Source organism: Bubalus kerabau, chromosome 1, assembly GCF_029407905.1.
Source record: "Bubalus kerabau isolate K-KA32 ecotype Philippines breed swamp buffalo chromosome 1, PCC_UOA_SB_1v2, whole genome shotgun sequence".
In the NCBI taxonomy this organism is placed as follows: Eukaryota; Metazoa; Chordata; class Mammalia; order Artiodactyla; family Bovidae; genus Bubalus; species Bubalus kerabau.
Window position 1 is genome coordinate 32991631 of NC_073624.1, and position 17859 is coordinate 33009489.

The window sequence follows — 17859 nt, forward strand, 5'->3', positions numbered from 1 at the left end:
AGACCACTGTCCCATTTCCTCCCTTCCCAAATACAGCAGATCCAAGTTTCATTTCACCCTAATACCCAATGGTCCCTCATCACAGTTGGCACACCTCTCCTGAGTTGGAACTCCTCAATTGCAATGATTTTAGCTCCACTCTCCAGTGTCAACACTATTCTTGTCTTGAATCATGGTTCTTTTTAATACAGTCAGAGATGAAATCTCAAATTTCACAAGCACAGAATTTAACTTTTAATCCTCCACCCAAACCTGTTCTACTCAGTCCTCTCTGTTGCTTTCTTCTTAAATGATGCAACCAATTTTCAGGGGATCATATTGGTCTGCAGAGTTTAGTTGCTAAGTTTGAATAGCTGAAGAAAAAAAAACCAACAATCTTTGCTACATGATTTTTAATTACTTGCTTAAGTTTGTCAGTACTCTGGAAAAATGAGAAAATATATGATATGAATCACAAAGGAGGGAATGAACAGAAAGCAAGTGATAGCATATTAGTGAGTCAGTTCAGTTCAGTTCAGTCACTCAGTTGTGTCCAACTCTTTGCGACCCCATGGACTGCAGCACTCCACGCTTCCCTGTCCAGCACCAGCTCCTGGAGTTTACTCAAACTCATGTCCATTGAGTCAGTGATGCCATCCAACCATCTCATCTGCTGTGGTCCCCTTCTCCTCCCCTCTTCAATCTTTCCCAGCATCAGGGTCTTTTCCAATGAGTCAGTTCTTTGCATCAGGTAGCCAAAGTACTGGAGTTTCAGCTTCAGCATCAGTCCTTCCAATGAACACTCAGGACTGATCTCCTTTAAGACAGACTGGTTGGATCTCCTTGCAGTCCAAGGGACTCTCAAGAGTCTTCTCCAACACCACAGTTCAAAAGCATCAATTCTTCCGCACTCAGCTTTCTTTATAGTCCAACTCTCACATCCATACATGACTACTGGAAAAAGCATAGCCTGACTAGATGGACCTTTGTTGGCAAAGTAATGTCTCTGCTTTCTAATATGCTGTCTAGGTTGGTCACAACTTTTCTTCCAAGGAGCAAGCATCTTTTAATTTCATGGCTGCCATCACCATCTGCAGTGATTTTAGAGCCCAAAAAAATAAAGTCTGACACTGTTTTCCTATCTATTTGCCATGAAGTGATGGGACCAGATGCCATGATCTTAGTTTTCTGAATGTTGAGTTTTAAGCCAACTTTTTCACTCTCCTCTTTCCCTTTCATCAACAGGCTCTTTAGTTCTTTGCTTTCTGCCATAAGGGTGGTATCATCTGCATATCTCAGGTTATTGATATTTCTCCCTGCAGGCTTGATTCCAGCTTGTGCTTCTTCCAGCCCAGCGTTTCTCATGATGTACTCTGCATATAAGTTAAATAACCAGGGTGACAATACACAGCCTTGACATACTCCTTTCCCTATTTAGAACCAGTCTGTTGTTCCATGCTAGTTCTAACTGTTGCTTCCTGACCTGCATACAGATTTCTTAAGAGGCAGGTCAGGTTGTCCAGTATTTCCATCTCCTTCAGAATTTTCCAGAGTTTGTTGTGGCCCACACAATCAAAAGGCTTTGGCATAGTCAATAAAGCAGGACTAGATATTTTTCTGGAACTCTCTTGCTTTTTCAATAATCCAACAGATGTTGGCAATTTGATCTCTGGTTCCTCTGCCTTTTCTAAAACCAGCTTGAACATCTGGAAGTTCACAGTTTACATACTGTTGAAACCTGGCTTGGAGAATTTTGAGCATTACTTTACTAGCGTGTGAGATGAGTGCAATTGTGTGGTAGTTTGAGCATTCTTTGGTATTGCCTTTCTTTGGGATTGGAATGAAAACTGACCTTTTCCAGTCCTGTGGCCGCTGCTGAGTTTTCCAAATTTGCTGACATATTGAGTGCAGCAGTTTCACAGCACCATCTTTTAGGATTTGTAATAGCTCAACTGAAATTCTTTCACTTCCACTAGCTTTGTTTGTACTGATGCTTCCTAAGGCCCACTTGACTTCGCATTCCAAAATGTCTGGCTCTAGGTTGGTGATCACACCATCATGATTATCTGCATCATGAAGATCTTTTTTGTACAGTTCTTCTATGTATTCTTGCCACCTCTTCTCAATATCTTCTGCTTCAGTTAGGTCCATACCATTTCTGTCCTTTATTTTATAAAGGACAGAACTTCATAATCTATTTTAAAAGAATCATTTCTGGAATGAATAGGAAGAGTTAAAGAAAAATTCCAAAATAGAATGAAAATATTTAGGCTTCTTTCACTTAAAGTCTTTGACTTTGTTCACCTCTTTCACTTTGTTCACTTAAATTTGAGCAAAATCCTTAAATATTCAAATACGAAGAAAAGAATTTCAGTCTCCTAATAATCATGATATCAAAGCAGGATTTCAATAGAATTAAATAGATTTTCATAATAGGAAATTTTAAAAAATCATTTGGAAGAGATGTGGGAAATATTTTGCGTGAGTTAAAAAAGAAATTGTTGTTTTAACAATTTAACATAAAAATAAAGCTGGTTCTAATATCCTGTTTTGTTTATAAATGTCTCTCTGAGGAAAATCTCAAATGCCATTGTTGCCTCAGAAATACTATCATGAATATTTTTTCTTCTTGAGTTAAAAAAAAAATGTTGAGGTTCTTAAAAATAAGGAAAAGTTATCTGCCATACCTCTATTGATTTTAAAAATGATTAAGTTGTATTGTGTTTTCCAATTCTGGAAAGCATGATATAGAGGGTGGGAAGATTTGGGAGAATGGCATTGAAACATGTAAAATATCATGTATGAAACGAGTGCCAGTCCAGGTTCGATGCACGATACTGGATGCGTGGGGCTGGTGCACTGGGACGACCCAGAGGGATGGAATGGGGAGGGAGGAGGGAGGAGGGTTCAGGATGGGGAACACATGTATACCTGTGGCAGATTCATTTTGATATTTGGCAAAACTAATACAGTTAGGTAAAGTCTAAAAATAAAATAAAATTAAAAAAAAAAAGAGTATTATAGCTTTGTCTTCAATTCATCGTCATTCAAAACTTTGGCATTTTCATCCATTTCTTTGCCCTCATTTTCCTTCCCTATAAACTTTGCCACAAGCATAGTTTCTGAAGAGGCATTTTCCCCAGGTAGTCGATACTTCCTCAAAATAAAGAGGATCAAAAAGGCTGGAATATAGCTTAATCCTCTTAGTGCTGCCGGTAATCCAAGATAGATGTATCTATTAAAAAAAAAAAAAAGTTAAAATATATTAAAACTTACAAAGATACAACTAGCTTTGCATATTTTTGATTATTAATATTTTACCCCACAAGGACAAAAACAGCTAATTGTTTTGCATGTCAGCCTTAGGAATGAATCCCGTGAATCTTAGGAATGAACCTAATGAGCTTTCATTCATTAGCTGATGAATTCTAACTTTTGTTAAAATGATTTGGGGAATTTTTTATCCAGGAAAATCAAAATTTATTTTCCTCTTTTTAATCTTGTGTTACTGTTTTTATTTTATCTTTTTACATTAAATATACTAACTTAAATTTAATACTGACAGTGATAGCAGTTTTTTTCAGAATTAGCAAGAATGCTTCCAAAGAATCACCACAAATTGTAATATTTACTCCTGTGTTTCCTTACATGATCTTCATCAGGTTAAGGAAATTGCTTTTGCTTCTGAGTTTGCTCAGAGTTTTAGTTTTGAATTTGTAAAATATCACCAAATCATTTTTCTGTATGTAGTTAGCAGAATAGCCAAGACTAGTAGTATTATTCAGAACAAACTCTGTTAGTTTTTACACATTAATAGATTCAATTTGTTAACTTTTTGCATGTATGACTAAAATCAGCTTGTCCTTTTTGCCTTGTACTGAACTTGTCCAATGTCAATATCAAGATTGCAGTAGCTTTATAAAATGAACAGGGAAATTTTCCCTCTTTTTCCATTATACAAGAATAACTTGTATAATGCAGGGATCATCAGTTCATTGAAGATTTGTAAAACTTGCCTTCAAAGCTTCTGGACTTGATGCCTTTGGAAGATGAGAATTTGTGACTCATTCACATTTTTTAATGACTATGAAAATATAGTACTATATATTTATAGTAAAATTTGGTAATACATATTTATCTAAAAAACTTCTACTTAATATGCTTCCAAATTACAATGTTTAAAATTCCTAAGTATCTGTATTTATATTTTTTCCATTTCTAATAGTGCTTATTTGCACCTCTTCTCTTTATTTGCCATTCCAGATTGTTGTTATTATATTTTAATCTTTTCAAAAGCACAGCTTTTTTGTTACCTCGATGGTCTATAGTCTATTTATGAATTTCTGCTTCTTGTATTCATTTTCCTAGTTCTAAAATTTTCTCTTATTAGGAAACATATCAAGAATTAAGGAAAAAAAGAGTTAAACATATTTATACTCATCACCCAGGTTTTTTAAATGATTAAATTTTGCCATTTTTGTTTCAGACCAATTTAAAAGATATTAATACATTTAATTCCTCTGTGTATTCCTATGATCCTATTATATTCTAACCCACTCCAGATGTAACAGTATGTTGAATTTTATGGATTTTGTTCCTACTTTATTTCTATAGCTTTACAAATTACGCATGTATCCACTCATACTTTATACAATTATTGCATATATTTTTACATTTTAAATAATTGGCATAATATTATGTTTTTATTCTGAAATTTTTTTCTATCAGTCCACCATTTTAAAACTAGGCTTATACATGTAGTTCTACATTGTTTAGTTTTAACTATTGAACTATATTGCAACATATGAACATAAAAGCGATTGTTTTGCCCCTTTTCTGTTTACCCATTTCTGTCCCCTGTAACTTTAAAAACCTAATTATAGTAAAGAAATCACTAAACAATTGAAACTAATTCCTGATTTATGCTTTCTTGAATGTACACCATGTGTTGCCTAACCTGTTGATTCTTTTCCTAGATAAAAAGAAGTAAAAATGAAGAATTAAATAGTTAAAAAATGATAAGCTCTCTGCCCTCCAACAGCCCTTTTAGCAATCCTGCAGGAAGATCATTCAGGCAAGTTAACACCTGAAGAGAGAGTCAGCCAGTCTGCACTCAAAGGAGAAGAAAACAGAACTCTCCTGCCTCGATGATTCACTGAGATCCTTCCCCGCTCCCCCCCCCCCCCAATATTTTTCCTTTAAAAACAGTCATGACTGAGCAGAATCCTTGGAGTTGGTCTCTGGACATGAGTTCACCTTCTCCCAAGATTGGCAGCTTTTCTGACTCAAGCACATTTCCTCTCTACCAACACTGCCTCTCGCAACCAAACCTGCTGCTGCTGCTGCTGCTGCTGCTAAGTCACTTCAGTCGTGTCCGACTATGTGCGACCCCCATAGACGGCAGCCCACCAGGCTCCCCCGTCCCTGGGATTCTCCAGGCAAGAACACTGGAGTGGGTTACCATTTCCTTCTCCAATGCATGAAAGTGCAAAGTGAAAGTGAAGTCGCTCAGTCGTGTCCGACTCTTCGCGATCCCATGGACTGCAGCCTACCAGGCTCCTCCGCCCATGGGATTTTCCAGGCAAGAACACTGGAGTGGGTTGCCATTGCCTTCTCCGAACCAAACCTGCGTTCGGTAATAAACACACCACAGCTTATTATCCATTTTCCTATTGGACACTTTTGTTCAGATTTTTTCTAATAAAACTGCAATAAACCTTGGTTGACATGTCTCCTTGTGCATGTGAGCAAGAGTTTCTCTAAAATATGTCTAAGGATTTTAGAGGATGCAACTTAGTAGAAAGAAAGAAAAGAAAGAAAGTGAAGTCGCTCACTTTCTTTCGTGTCCGACTCTTCGTGAGCCCATGGACAGTAGCCTGCACCGGGCTCCTCCATCCATGGGATTTTCTAGGCAAGAATACTACAGTGGGTTGCCATTTCCTTCTCTAGGGAATCTTCCCAAACCCGGGATCAAACCCAGGTCTACCCTCATTGTAGACAGATGCTTTACTGTCCGAGCCACAAGGGAAGTAGGTACATTTTGATGCCTGCAACTTAGTAAATATTTCCCAAAAGTTTTTTCAGTAGTTTTGATTCACCACCAGCAGTGTATGAGAGTTCCTGATGCTCACGTTTATGTTCTCTCATTCTTCATTGTCTTTAATTACAAACAAGTTTTTAGTTTTATATGCAGTCAGTCACATTTGCCCATTTCTTGTTCTCTAGTTTGTGTTTTTGTTTCAACCCAAACCCAAGGCAATAAGGATCATAAAGATATTAAGATCTATGGTTGTTGATAATCTATCACTATTGGTTGAATCATATTTCTTTATAAGCCATATGTTTATTTCTCTGGGTTGTGCTGATGTTTTTTCCTTGATTTGAACATTTGTAATTTCACTTTTATATGTCTATTTAATGCATCCTACTAGGCATTTAAAGAGCACTTTTGATCTGAAAATGTATGTCTTTATTAAATTCTAGGAAATTCTAAGCCATTAATTCATTAGTTTATTTCTGCTATTTCTTCTGCTCTCTGTTCTGAAATTTTCTGAGATATATCTTTTAATTTCTAATTGATCTTTAAAATTATTAAGGTGGTTCTTTTGTGTTTATGAGATCAAATCATTAATTTTCATTCCAGATAATTTCTATAATACCCACTTTCAGTTCACCAATTCTCATTTTAACTTATGTGGACTTGAAATTTATTATCTATTTAGAATTCCTTTTATTTCAATGCTATCCATTTAATCTCTAATATTTCCAAGAGTTCTTATTCATATTCTTATTTCTCCTAGAATTTTTTTTGTTATTTCTTATTCATTTTAATGGGTATTATGCTATCAATTTATTATTTTTAATCCTATTGAGCTGGTTAAACATCTTATTTTAAAGTTTGTCAGACTCTTACATTAGAGTAAATTTAATCTGGAATGAAGTCACCTTTCAACTGGTAATTTATGTGCTTGTCATTTTTACTATTGGATTTATTCATGTATTTTAATGTTTTAGTTTACAAGCTCTTTTTGAGTATTTTGTTGTTATTTGTTTATTTTGGTTTTCTTTGCTTGCTTTGTTTCTCAGTATTTACTCCTCCAAATCTTTTCATTTTCCCTTTGCTCTTCCCACTTCCCTGGGTTCTTAGGTCTTTCCTAGTTTTTTTCATAGTGATACTATAAATAATCACAGAGGGAGCAGATCATTTGACCTAGTTCTTGGGTGTATCTGTATCTTATTCCCTCCTTAGTATCACAGCAATAATATGCAAAATATTTTTAAAAATCTATTTTACAATGAGATTTCTATTATTTTCCTATGGTTGTTGATAGTTGGGTTAAAAAAAATCACTATATTAGATAATACTTGCATAGTCAGATGGTTCAAATCTTCTATATCCTCATGAATTTTTCACCTGTATTTTATATTCACTTGTTGTAAAAGTTTGTGTTGCAATTTTCTACTCTGTAGACTGCTGCTTGTAATTTTGTGAATTTTTGTTTTATATATTTGAAGTTATAGTGATAGATTTATATGGATTCATGATTGTTATATATTTTTGGTAAAGTATTTTCTTTTATTATTAAGTAATACCCTTTTTTAACTCTATAATTTTTTCTTACTTTAAATTCTGTTTTGTCTTATAGTCAGTATAACCGAGGAAAAGGGAACTGATGAAAACATAAATCTCATTCTATCTGCTCTCTTCACAGTTCTTGACATATATATCCTTTTACTGATCAAGAGAAGACCTTAGCCTCTTTTAAACAATACCAAATCATTTTTTAGTAATTAAAAGAGTTGTCTTACTGCCCATAGTGAGCAATTAAGACAAATCTAAACAGAATTCAGGTCTCCAAATGGAAAATAATCTGAAAATAAAGAGAAAAATGGAAGAGTTTTGTTCAAAAACAGGTTGATATCAGATGAAGTTTTTTCAAAATCAGATCTATATTTACAAAAAATAAGACTTGAAGAAACATGACGAATACTGTGTCAGTGAAATTTACTAAGGGAGAAAAAATATTTTAGAGATCAGAAGTGGATGGCCAAAGGAAGTAAGGATTTAAGCTAGTAAAATGCTGGAATGATGTAGGATTAAATGAGGATACTTGAGAGTAATATAATTTAGATAGGTAGTTACTCCACAGACATGGCCTTCAATAATATACTGATTGCAACCAATTTAAGGAACAACCTTTTGAAAGCCACCTGTGCTTATAGTTATCAAGTGCTTTGAAAATATTGAGGAAATAAAATGAATATGTAAATAAGAAATGGCGATATAGTATCAGTACCTATTTTGTAAATAAAACCAAAAGTAGTCTAGTCACTTGACAAAGAAAGTGTTAGACATGTACTATGGTACCATGTACCTTTTTATACATTATCTCTGCTTAGAAAGCAAATTTTAAATTACTATCTTTACCTGAAGCTGTTGGAATCATATATCCTGCATGCCCCTGACTCACCACACTTCAAAGTTCCCCAGTGTAAACATGTGGAGTCCACTAAAGCTCCAAAATATATAGGTGCAGGAATTCCAGCTACAATTAAAAGGGAGAAAGAAGAATCCATTAGCAAGATAAGAAGATATGTTGTTTTGTTTGAAAGTATTACAAGTTTCTCTATTTGTAGAACAGTTTAACAGAATATAAATCTACAGCTTTAAATTTTACTTTTAGAAACTAGAAGTTACTTTTAGAGTTAAGTTTCTAGATTTAAAAAGGTAAGTAATTAGATGGATAAAGGCAAAATAAAAAATTATCAGTAGAGAAAAGCATTGAATTAAAGATTATTTATACTTTTTTCTGCAATATTTTGGGCGAACCACAAGCACATTTTATTTTAACAAAGCATTGCCTCTTTGCTTTTCAAGTTTATTGATGAAAAGTAGAATGTCAGGTAGGTCTTTTTCAAGTAAAAGGAAGAAGTTTTTCATTTCTTCTTGTTCTTTATTCTCATACTAATTACAAAGTGCTATTTACAAGCAGAAGGGATATTTGCTAAATTGTTACTCTGAGGGAGTGACTTCATTTACTTAGTATTTAATAGTGGTCTGATGTGATATTGGGGAAAATAATTATTTTTACCTAATACTCGTGTACAAAATGCATGTAATCCCACACCAAGAGACTTCTCTTCAGGCTTGACACACCTAAAAAAATTAATGAATTCATAAATTTAAAAACTACCATAGTTTCTTAAAACAACTATTTGTATGCTAGTAACGCATTGAGCATTAGCAAATTTTCTTGCATACTCAAGTCTTGGCTATTCAAGGCCTAATTATTCAGTTCATAAGTTTCACAGAAGCCCCACCTCTGGTCTTTGGCATTTTATCCATCACTTTTTGCTCACTCATTTCTATCATAAAGTTATCAAAGAAGAAAACATTTCATATCAATTGATTTCTACCCCAGTATCCTCTTCTCAAAGTAGTTTGTGATTCTAATGGTTATACCTTTACCCTCAAACCAAAGAAGAATGCAACCCTAGGTGTATTTAAATTATTCATATTAACAAAATACAGAAAAGCCAAGGATTTACATAAGTAAATGTAAAGAGAAAAGAAAGCAAAAATAAAAGTTTTCCAAGGAAAGTGATTAAAAAAAAAAATCCAAAGCAAACATATTTTAAGTGACTGCACAGATTCATCCATTCTTTCCAAAACTTCCCCCACATTTTCACCATTGCCTGAAATTCCTTACGTAGAAATGTGTGTGTGTGTCTGTGTGTGTATAAGTCGCTCAGTCATGTTCAATTCTTTGGAACCCCTTGGACTGTAGCCTGCCAGGCTTCTCTGTCCATGGAATTTGCCAGGCAAGAATACCAACCCAGGGATCAAATCCAGGTCTCCTGCATTGCAGGCAGATTCTTTACCACTGTGCCACTTGGGAAGCCCTTATATGTAGAAATAAAGACTATCATTTCCCATGGCATTTTCTATGCTCCACTTACTTTAGCATTAGCATGGCTATCTGCTCAATGAATTCACTTAGAGATTTCCTCTGTATTCCCTTCCCTTCTTTGACTAACCAAAGCTGAGAAAATGAAAGCAAATTTTTAAACAAAATGACACAATACATTTTTAGCAAAAACATCATATTATCGGTTCTTACCAATTATCTTACCAATTATCATATTATCTTCTTAACTTGCTAATGGATTCTTCTTTGTCCCTTTTAATTGTAGCTGGAATTCCTTCACCTAAATATTTTGGAGCTTTAGTGGACACCACATGTTTACATTAGGGAACTTTGAACTGTGGTGAGTCAGGGGCATGCAAGATATATGATTCTACCAGCTGGCGGAATAGGTTAAGATAGTAATTTTTAAAATTTGCTTTCTAAGTAGAGATGATGTATAGTTCATGATCTGAGCTGACTGTGGCTCAGATCATGAACGCCTTATTGCCAAATTCAGACTTAAATTGAAGAAAGTGGGGAAAACCACCAGACCATTTAGGTATGACCTAAATCAAATCCCTTATGATTATACAGTGGAAGTGAGAAATAGATTTAAGGGACTAGATCTGATAGACAGAGTGTCTGATGAACTATGGATGGAGATTCGTGACATTGTACAGGAGACAGGGATCAAGACCATCCCCATGGAAAAGAAATGCAAAAAAGCAAAATGGCTGTCCGAGGAGGCCTTACAAATAGCTGTGAAAAGAAGAGAAATGAAAAGCAAAGGTGAAAAGGAAAGATATAAGCATCTGAATGCAGAGTTCCAAATAAAAGCAAGGAGAGATAAGAAAGCCTTCCTCAGTGATCAATGCAAAGAAATAGAGGAAAACAATAGAATGGGAAAGACTAGAGATCTCTTCAAGAAAATTAGAGATACCAAGGGAACATTTCAGGCAAAGATGGGCTCAATAAAGGACAGAGATGGTATGGACCTAATAGAAGCAGAAGATATTGAGAAGAGGTAGCAAGAATGCACAGAAGAACTGTACAAAAAAGCTCTTCATGACCAAGATAATCACAATGGTGTGATCACTCCCCTAGAGCCAGACATCCTGGAATGTGAAGTCAAGGGGGCCTTAGGAAGCATCAGTACATCAGTACAAACAAAACTAGTGGAAGTGATGGAATTTCAGTTGAGCTATTTCAAATCCTGAAAGATGATGCTATGAAAGTGCTGCACTCAATATGCCAGCCAATTTGGAAAACTCAGCAGTGGCCACAGGACTGGAAAAGGTCAGTTTTCATTCCAATCCCAGAGAAAGGCAGTGCCAAAGAATGCTCAAACTACCGCACAATTGCACTCATCTCACACGCTAGTAAAGTAATGCTCAAAAATCTCCAAGTCAGACTTCAACAATGTGAACCGTGAACTTCCAGATGTTCAAGCTGGTTTTAGAAAAGGCAGAGGAACCAGAGGTCAAATTGCCAAAATCAGCTGGATCATCGAAAAAAGGAAGAGAGTTACAGAAAAACTCTGTATCTCTACTTTATCTCTGTTTTATTGACTATGCCAAAGCCTTTGAATGTGTGGATCACAACAAACTGTGGAAAATTCTGAAAGAGATGGGAATACCAGATCACCTGACCTACCTCTTGAAAAATCTGTATGCAGGTCAGGAAACAACAGTTAGAACTGGACATGGAACAACAGACTGGTTCCAAATAGGGAAAGGAGTACGTCAAGGCTGTACACTGTCACCCTGTTTATTTAACTTATATGCAGAGTACATCATGAGAAACGCTGGGCTGGATGAAACACAAGCTGGAATCAAGACTGCAGGAAGAAATATCAATAACCTCAGATATGCAGATGACACCACCCTTATGGCAGAAAGTGAAGAACTAAAGAGCCTGTTGATGAAAGTGAAAGAGGAGAGTGAAAAAGTTGGCTTAAAACTCAACATTCAGAAAACTAAGATCATGGCATCCGGTCCCATCACTTCATGGCAAATAGATGGGGAAACAGTGGTGCAGTGGCAGACTTTATTTTCTTGGGCTCCAAAATCACTGCAGATGGTGACTGCAGCCATGAAATCAAAGACACTTGCTCCTTGGAAGAAAAGCTATGACCAACCTAGACACCATATTCAAAAGTAGAGACGTTACTTTGCCAACAAAGGTCCATCTAGTCAAGGCAATGGTTTTTCCAGTAGTCATGTATGGACGTGAGAGTTGGACTATAAAGCTGAGCACCAAAGAATTGATGTTTTTGAATTGTGGTGTTGGAGAAGACTCTTCAGAGTCCCTTAAACAGCAAGGAGATCCAACCAGTCCATTCTAAAGGAGATCAGTCCTGAGTGTTCATTGGAAGGACTGATGCTGAAGTTGAAACTCCAATACTTTGGTAGCTGAGGCAAAGAGCTGACTCATTGGAAAAGACTCTGATGCTGGGAAAGATTGAAAGCAGGAGGAGAAGGTGACGTCAGAGGATGAGATGGTTGGATGGCAGCACTGACTCGATGGACATGAGTTTGAGTGGACTCCGGGAGTTGGTGATGGACAGGGAGGCCTGGCATGCTGCAGTCCATGGGGGCACAAGAGTTGGACACGACTGAGTGACTGAACTGAACTGAACCGATGGGCATTTTCTTGGCATAAGTTTTTTACTACTTTGAAAAACTCTTCAGCACAATAGGGTGAGATACAGTTGACCAGTTCACTATCTAACACAGATTGTTTAGGCAACATCAATGATTTTACTCAGAAGGAAGTAATAAAAGTCAGGAGACCTCACATGACCCTCTTGCTCCCATGGTTACCATTTAATATAGAAAATATGGTATTTAAATTTTACTGAAGAGTTTTTCTTTCTCCTCTACCTCTAACATACCACCTTATGAGCTCACAAAAGCATGAAGTCCTTATAGCTAAGAAGTTACAAAACAGTTAGAAATAAAACTTCATAGAAAATATTAGCTGAGGTATAGCTAAAGCAATACTTGGAAGAAAATTCATCATTTTATATATATTAATCAAAGTGAGCAAATTATGTAAGTGTTCACCTCAAATAGTTAGATATAGAACAACAGAAAAAAGACCAAAAAAAATTTTTTAATAAATAAAATAAAAAGCAGAAATAGATGAAATAAAGAGCAACAAAACTAAAAATTGCTTCTTTAAAAAAGAAATTAAAAGCAACCCCTGGCAACAATGATTAAGAAATAAAAATGCAATAAACAAAATACAGAAAAAATGGAAAATCCTTCAGATATATCAGAGAATATCCAAATGATCAAAGAATATTATAAACGGTTATGCAGTAACATCTGGTATAAGCATAAATGGAAAATGTAAATAGACACTAACATTAAATTGAAATGTTATAATGAAACATTTATGAAAATAATGAAAATAATAACCAAGTATCACTGACCAAGTAAGCCCAAAGTACAAGTAGTTTTATGAGTGAGTTCATAAAACTTTCAACAGATAGATATTTAATGTAAGTAGTTCCAGAAATTGAAAAATAGAAAATTTATCAATTCATTTTGTGGGTCTAGAATGATTCAAAAACAAACAAACAAAAAGAATAGAAAATAACATTTATGTTTTACCAATCAACATAGATGCAATAATTTTAAATAAATTATTATTTAAATGTGACTAACTATGGTTTTTCTTAGATGTCCAAACAGCTCAACAGAAAAATCTATCACTTTTTTCACTACACTAAAAGTACTGAATTGGAAGATTATATGTAAAATTTTTCCTAGAAGAGGAAAAATAGTAGTTTGATACTGATTCTATGATTAAAAACTCAGAAACTAGATGAAAATATATATACTAAAAATGTATAGCAAGCATCATATTTAATGGAAAAATTTTATATGGTTTCCATTAAAAATAGAAAAGAACATGAATACTTGTTATCACCATTACAGTTTAACACAGTTTTGGAGGTCCAAGTTGATGCTATAAGAAAATTTTTAAAATCTAAGATGTATAAGCTTTAGAAGCAAAGAGATAAAACTCTCCTTGTGTGCACATATTTCTATAAAGAACATGTAACAAAGTCAGCAAGTTATCAGAACAAATAAGAAAAGTTGCTGGATAAATAGTCAATGTTAAAAAATCAACAGCATTTCTCTAAACCAACAATAACCAACTAGAAAATATGAGAAAATAGTACCATATTAAATTACAAATAAGCCCATATCCATATATATATATGGATATGTATACATATATATGCATGTTTGGATATAAATGGGTACATATATAATTGTACATGGTACCATTTTCTGTGTGTGTGTGTATATATATGTGTATATATATATAATATATGTGTGTATGTGTAGTATCTATACAGGAAATTTTAAATAAATGGAAAAGTATTTCATGTTCACAAATATTTGATGTCAGAGTTTCTTTAATTAATATATATAATCCATACAATCAAAATTTATATGTAAGTATAAAGTTTCATGCATCAGTACCTAAATCAATTTGGGGGGGAAAGGGAAGAGTGAAGGTGAAAGTGACGAGTGGGTGAAGAAGAGCTACCGTATGAGACATGAACATATGCAGTTTCACAATTTGAGAACAGACAAATAAAACTCTGGATGCGTGAAAACATCCTGTGTTACATAAAAACTTTAAATATGATAAAGATGGCACCATGAATCAATGGAAACAGGACTTCTTATTTGTGCTATGATGCTGGGAAAACAATTGTTTGGATAAAAATAACATTGAATCTCTCTCTCCCTTTCACCACACATAAAGATAAACTTATGATGATTTAAAGAACTAGGTAAAAGCTATATAGCTTGTAAGATAAAATTTAGGGGAATCTTTTTATAAATTAGTAATATAAAAACCCTTTTGAAATGGGACTCCACAATACATAAACCCTAAGGCAAGTAAATTGTCAGATTTCAGTACAACAAAAGTTAGGATTGAATTTCACACACAAAAAAAACTATGAAAAATTTGGAAGAAAAGATGAGAGATCAGGAGAAGATAATTGTATCAAGTAAATAATATTAGATTAACATCTATAATTCACCAGAAAACTATAGGAATTATCATGAAAGTGGACAAAAATAATGAATAAGCATCTTGAAGTAAAAGTACTAGTAGCTAGAAAAAAAGTTTAAGGAAATTCTTAAACTCATTGATTTAGGAAATCACGTATTAAAACATCAGTAAGCTACCATCTAATACCCATTGGAATAGTAAAAGTCAGAAAGTTCAATAATTCTAAATATTAGTGATGCTGTGAAAATGAAAGTCGCTCAGTTATGTCCAACTCTTTGAGACTCTAGTTCATGGAATTCTCCAGACCAGAATACTGGAGTGGGTAGCCTTTCCCTTCTCCGAGGGATCTTCCCAACCCCAGGGATCGAACCCAAGTCTCCCGCATTGCAGGCGGATTGTTTACCAGCTGGGCCATAAGGGAAGCTCAAGAATACTGGAGTGGGTAGCCTATCCGTTCTCCAGAGGATCTTCCCGACCCAGAAATTGAAGCGAGATCTCCTGCATTGCAGGAGGATTATTTACCAACTGAGCTATGAGGAAAACCCAATGAAGAGGCATGAATTGATGGTATGAGAATAACTCATAAATAAAAGCAGTATTTGGTGAATTTATGTTTGCATGTGCATTTTGAACCAAAACAAATTTGTAGCACAGTATTGTTTCTGTGCATATAAAACACAATACACAACAAACAGTATTTTACAAAGAAAAGCATGTATTTAAGACTGTATGTCTACCATATTAATGTGGATGCCTATGGTGATAGGAAGTGGGAAATGGAATGAAAAAAATAAAAATAAAGTAAAATAAAATAAGAGAAAAACCTCACCCCACCTAGGATGAACTATGAACTGAGAATTACAATCAATTTAACTCTTCTTCAAGATGGAAAAAACTATGGACTTTGTCTACTGGCTATGTTTAAAATTGCTTATGAGGCACGAAGATGCTGTCATTGAAAAAGCTTGTGTGATAAACCTAAGTTTACAATCTAGCTCTCCAATTTCCTAGTTTTAGTAAACCCTTCAACATTTGTGTTTCACAAGAGCCTCTTAAGACAGTTGAGCATTCATTATTATATCCATTTTTTTATTAAACAAAAAAAAAGCTCAGAAAGATCAATTCACCTGCCTTTGCCCTATTGATAATAACTGGTGAAAATGGGACTTCCAACAGCTTTTAATTCCACTGTCTTAATACATCAAACTACAGGAAATGAACTATAGGCAACCACTCTTACCTAGGAAAATGACCATTTCATATGGTTTACCCTAAAATATAAATGCATCTCTTCTTGTGTTAAACCATGAGCGTTTGCTAATTTAACTCTAAGTAATAAGGTAGGAAAGATAGGGAGGGAAATAGCAGCAGATGAACATTTAACTTTGCTAACTTAAAAATTTTTGTAAAATTCAACAATGCTTATTTGGAAAATCTTAATAAATGGTATGATATATTAGAGCACCAAGTTCTTAGATACTGTGAGCTTCATGTGACTTTCTTAGAAAAAGCTTCCATAATAAATAACCAGAAATAAATCCAAATAAAGAAAATAATTCTTGTACCTCAGGAGAACCATATATCCAGGGATGGCAGATAAGGAAAATATGAAACTACTGAACACAGACAAGATTAAAAAGTACTGTAGCATCATGGAACAGTCTTTTCCTTTGTCACATAGCCCAAGAACTGCAGATGAATTTCCTGGTGTTGGAATGCAGCTACAATTTTGGAACACCTGCCAAAAATAATATATTACCTTATGTAAGGAAGGAAACTCTTGAACACAAATCTTAAATATTTTCTTTTCCCAGTTAGATCAAGAGAGACGTTGTTTACTCCCTTTATTCTCATATCCTTTATGATCTCTCTCAGGATTATAGCGTGTGACAAAACATAGAAGGGTGGTTTCCAAAAAATGGTACTTCTTTCTAAGTTTATTAAATAAATTTGCAATAACTCAGCTGTCCTAAAATCATGCTTTTTACAAACACACACTATTTTAACAGGCGCTAAATATGACAAATAAAATTTGCTTCAGAATGCCCAATTGAAATATTTAGATACTTACCAATAAACAAAGCTTTGTTTAAAATAAAGCTTATTTCACAAACAGAATAAAGTCAACCCTTTTTGAATTCTTACATTCCCAGGTTTTAATAAGAATCAAAATTTATATTTTATTTTGATCACCAACCAAGATTTTAAGTGACATTTTGTAAGCAATTAAACATGCCCAATTCCATCTTCTTAAAAAGCTGTCAGGATGTAAAAAACACCGAAAGCACGGGTGTATATACACAGAAAGAAAGAAAAAAATAGCAAAACAATTGACTGGATAATTGAGATCAAAACTGCCAACTTTATCTCAGTCGATAGTAGTATTTTTCAGTCTAGACAGTTTTAAATGAAGTTAAGTAATCATGTCAATTGCTATGAAGGTAAAGATCAATGCTCAGGAATGCTTAAGCATTCAAATAAGATTTAGGAAGTAAAAATGTAAACTAGGTGAGCATACACAGTAAGTCCCCTACACGCAAACCTTCAAGTTTTGAATTTTCAAAGATGTCAGTATGCGTTCACATACCCGATCATGTAAGTTAGTTCATGTGTCTGGCATACACTGTCACATGTGTGTATCATCTACAACTGGTTGTGCTTCTGTGTACTTCACTATGAAAGTGAAAGTCGCTCAATTGTGTCCGACTCTTGGCAACTCCATGGAATTTTCCAGGCCAGAATACTGGAGTGGGTAGCCTTTCCCTTTTCCGGGATATCTTCCCAACCCAGGAATCAAACCCATGTCTCCCGCATTGCAGGCAGATTCTTTACCAGCTGAGCCACAAGGGAAGCCCAATACAATACAGTACAGTACAGAGTCCAATAGTGCAGTATCTTTATTTAGAGCACAGGATGTCTGGAAGCAAGC

The 17859-nt window shown here is 34.7% G+C and overlaps 1 protein-coding gene across 4 annotated transcripts in view; it reads right to left on the reverse strand.

Annotated features, from left to right (window-relative positions):
* Positions 1 to 377: 377 nt before the first annotated feature.
* The window catches only part of SLCO1A2 (solute carrier organic anion transporter family member 1A2), a 59671-nt gene continuing 42189 nt past the window's right edge, over positions 378 to 17859 (reverse strand). For all 4 annotated transcript variants that reach the window (XM_055571557.1, XM_055571542.1, XM_055571533.1 and 1 more), the window contains 4 exons: positions 16496 to 16668; positions 9072 to 9136; positions 8408 to 8525; positions 378 to 3214 (listed from right to left, as the gene is read on the reverse strand). In XM_055571557.1, the coding sequence (XP_055427532.1) occupies positions 2998 to 3214; positions 8408 to 8525; positions 9072 to 9136; positions 16496 to 16668 (573 nt within the window). In that variant the 3' untranslated portion in view covers positions 378 to 2997. The remainder of the gene's footprint in view (positions 3215 to 8407; positions 8526 to 9071; positions 9137 to 16495; positions 16669 to 17859) is intronic.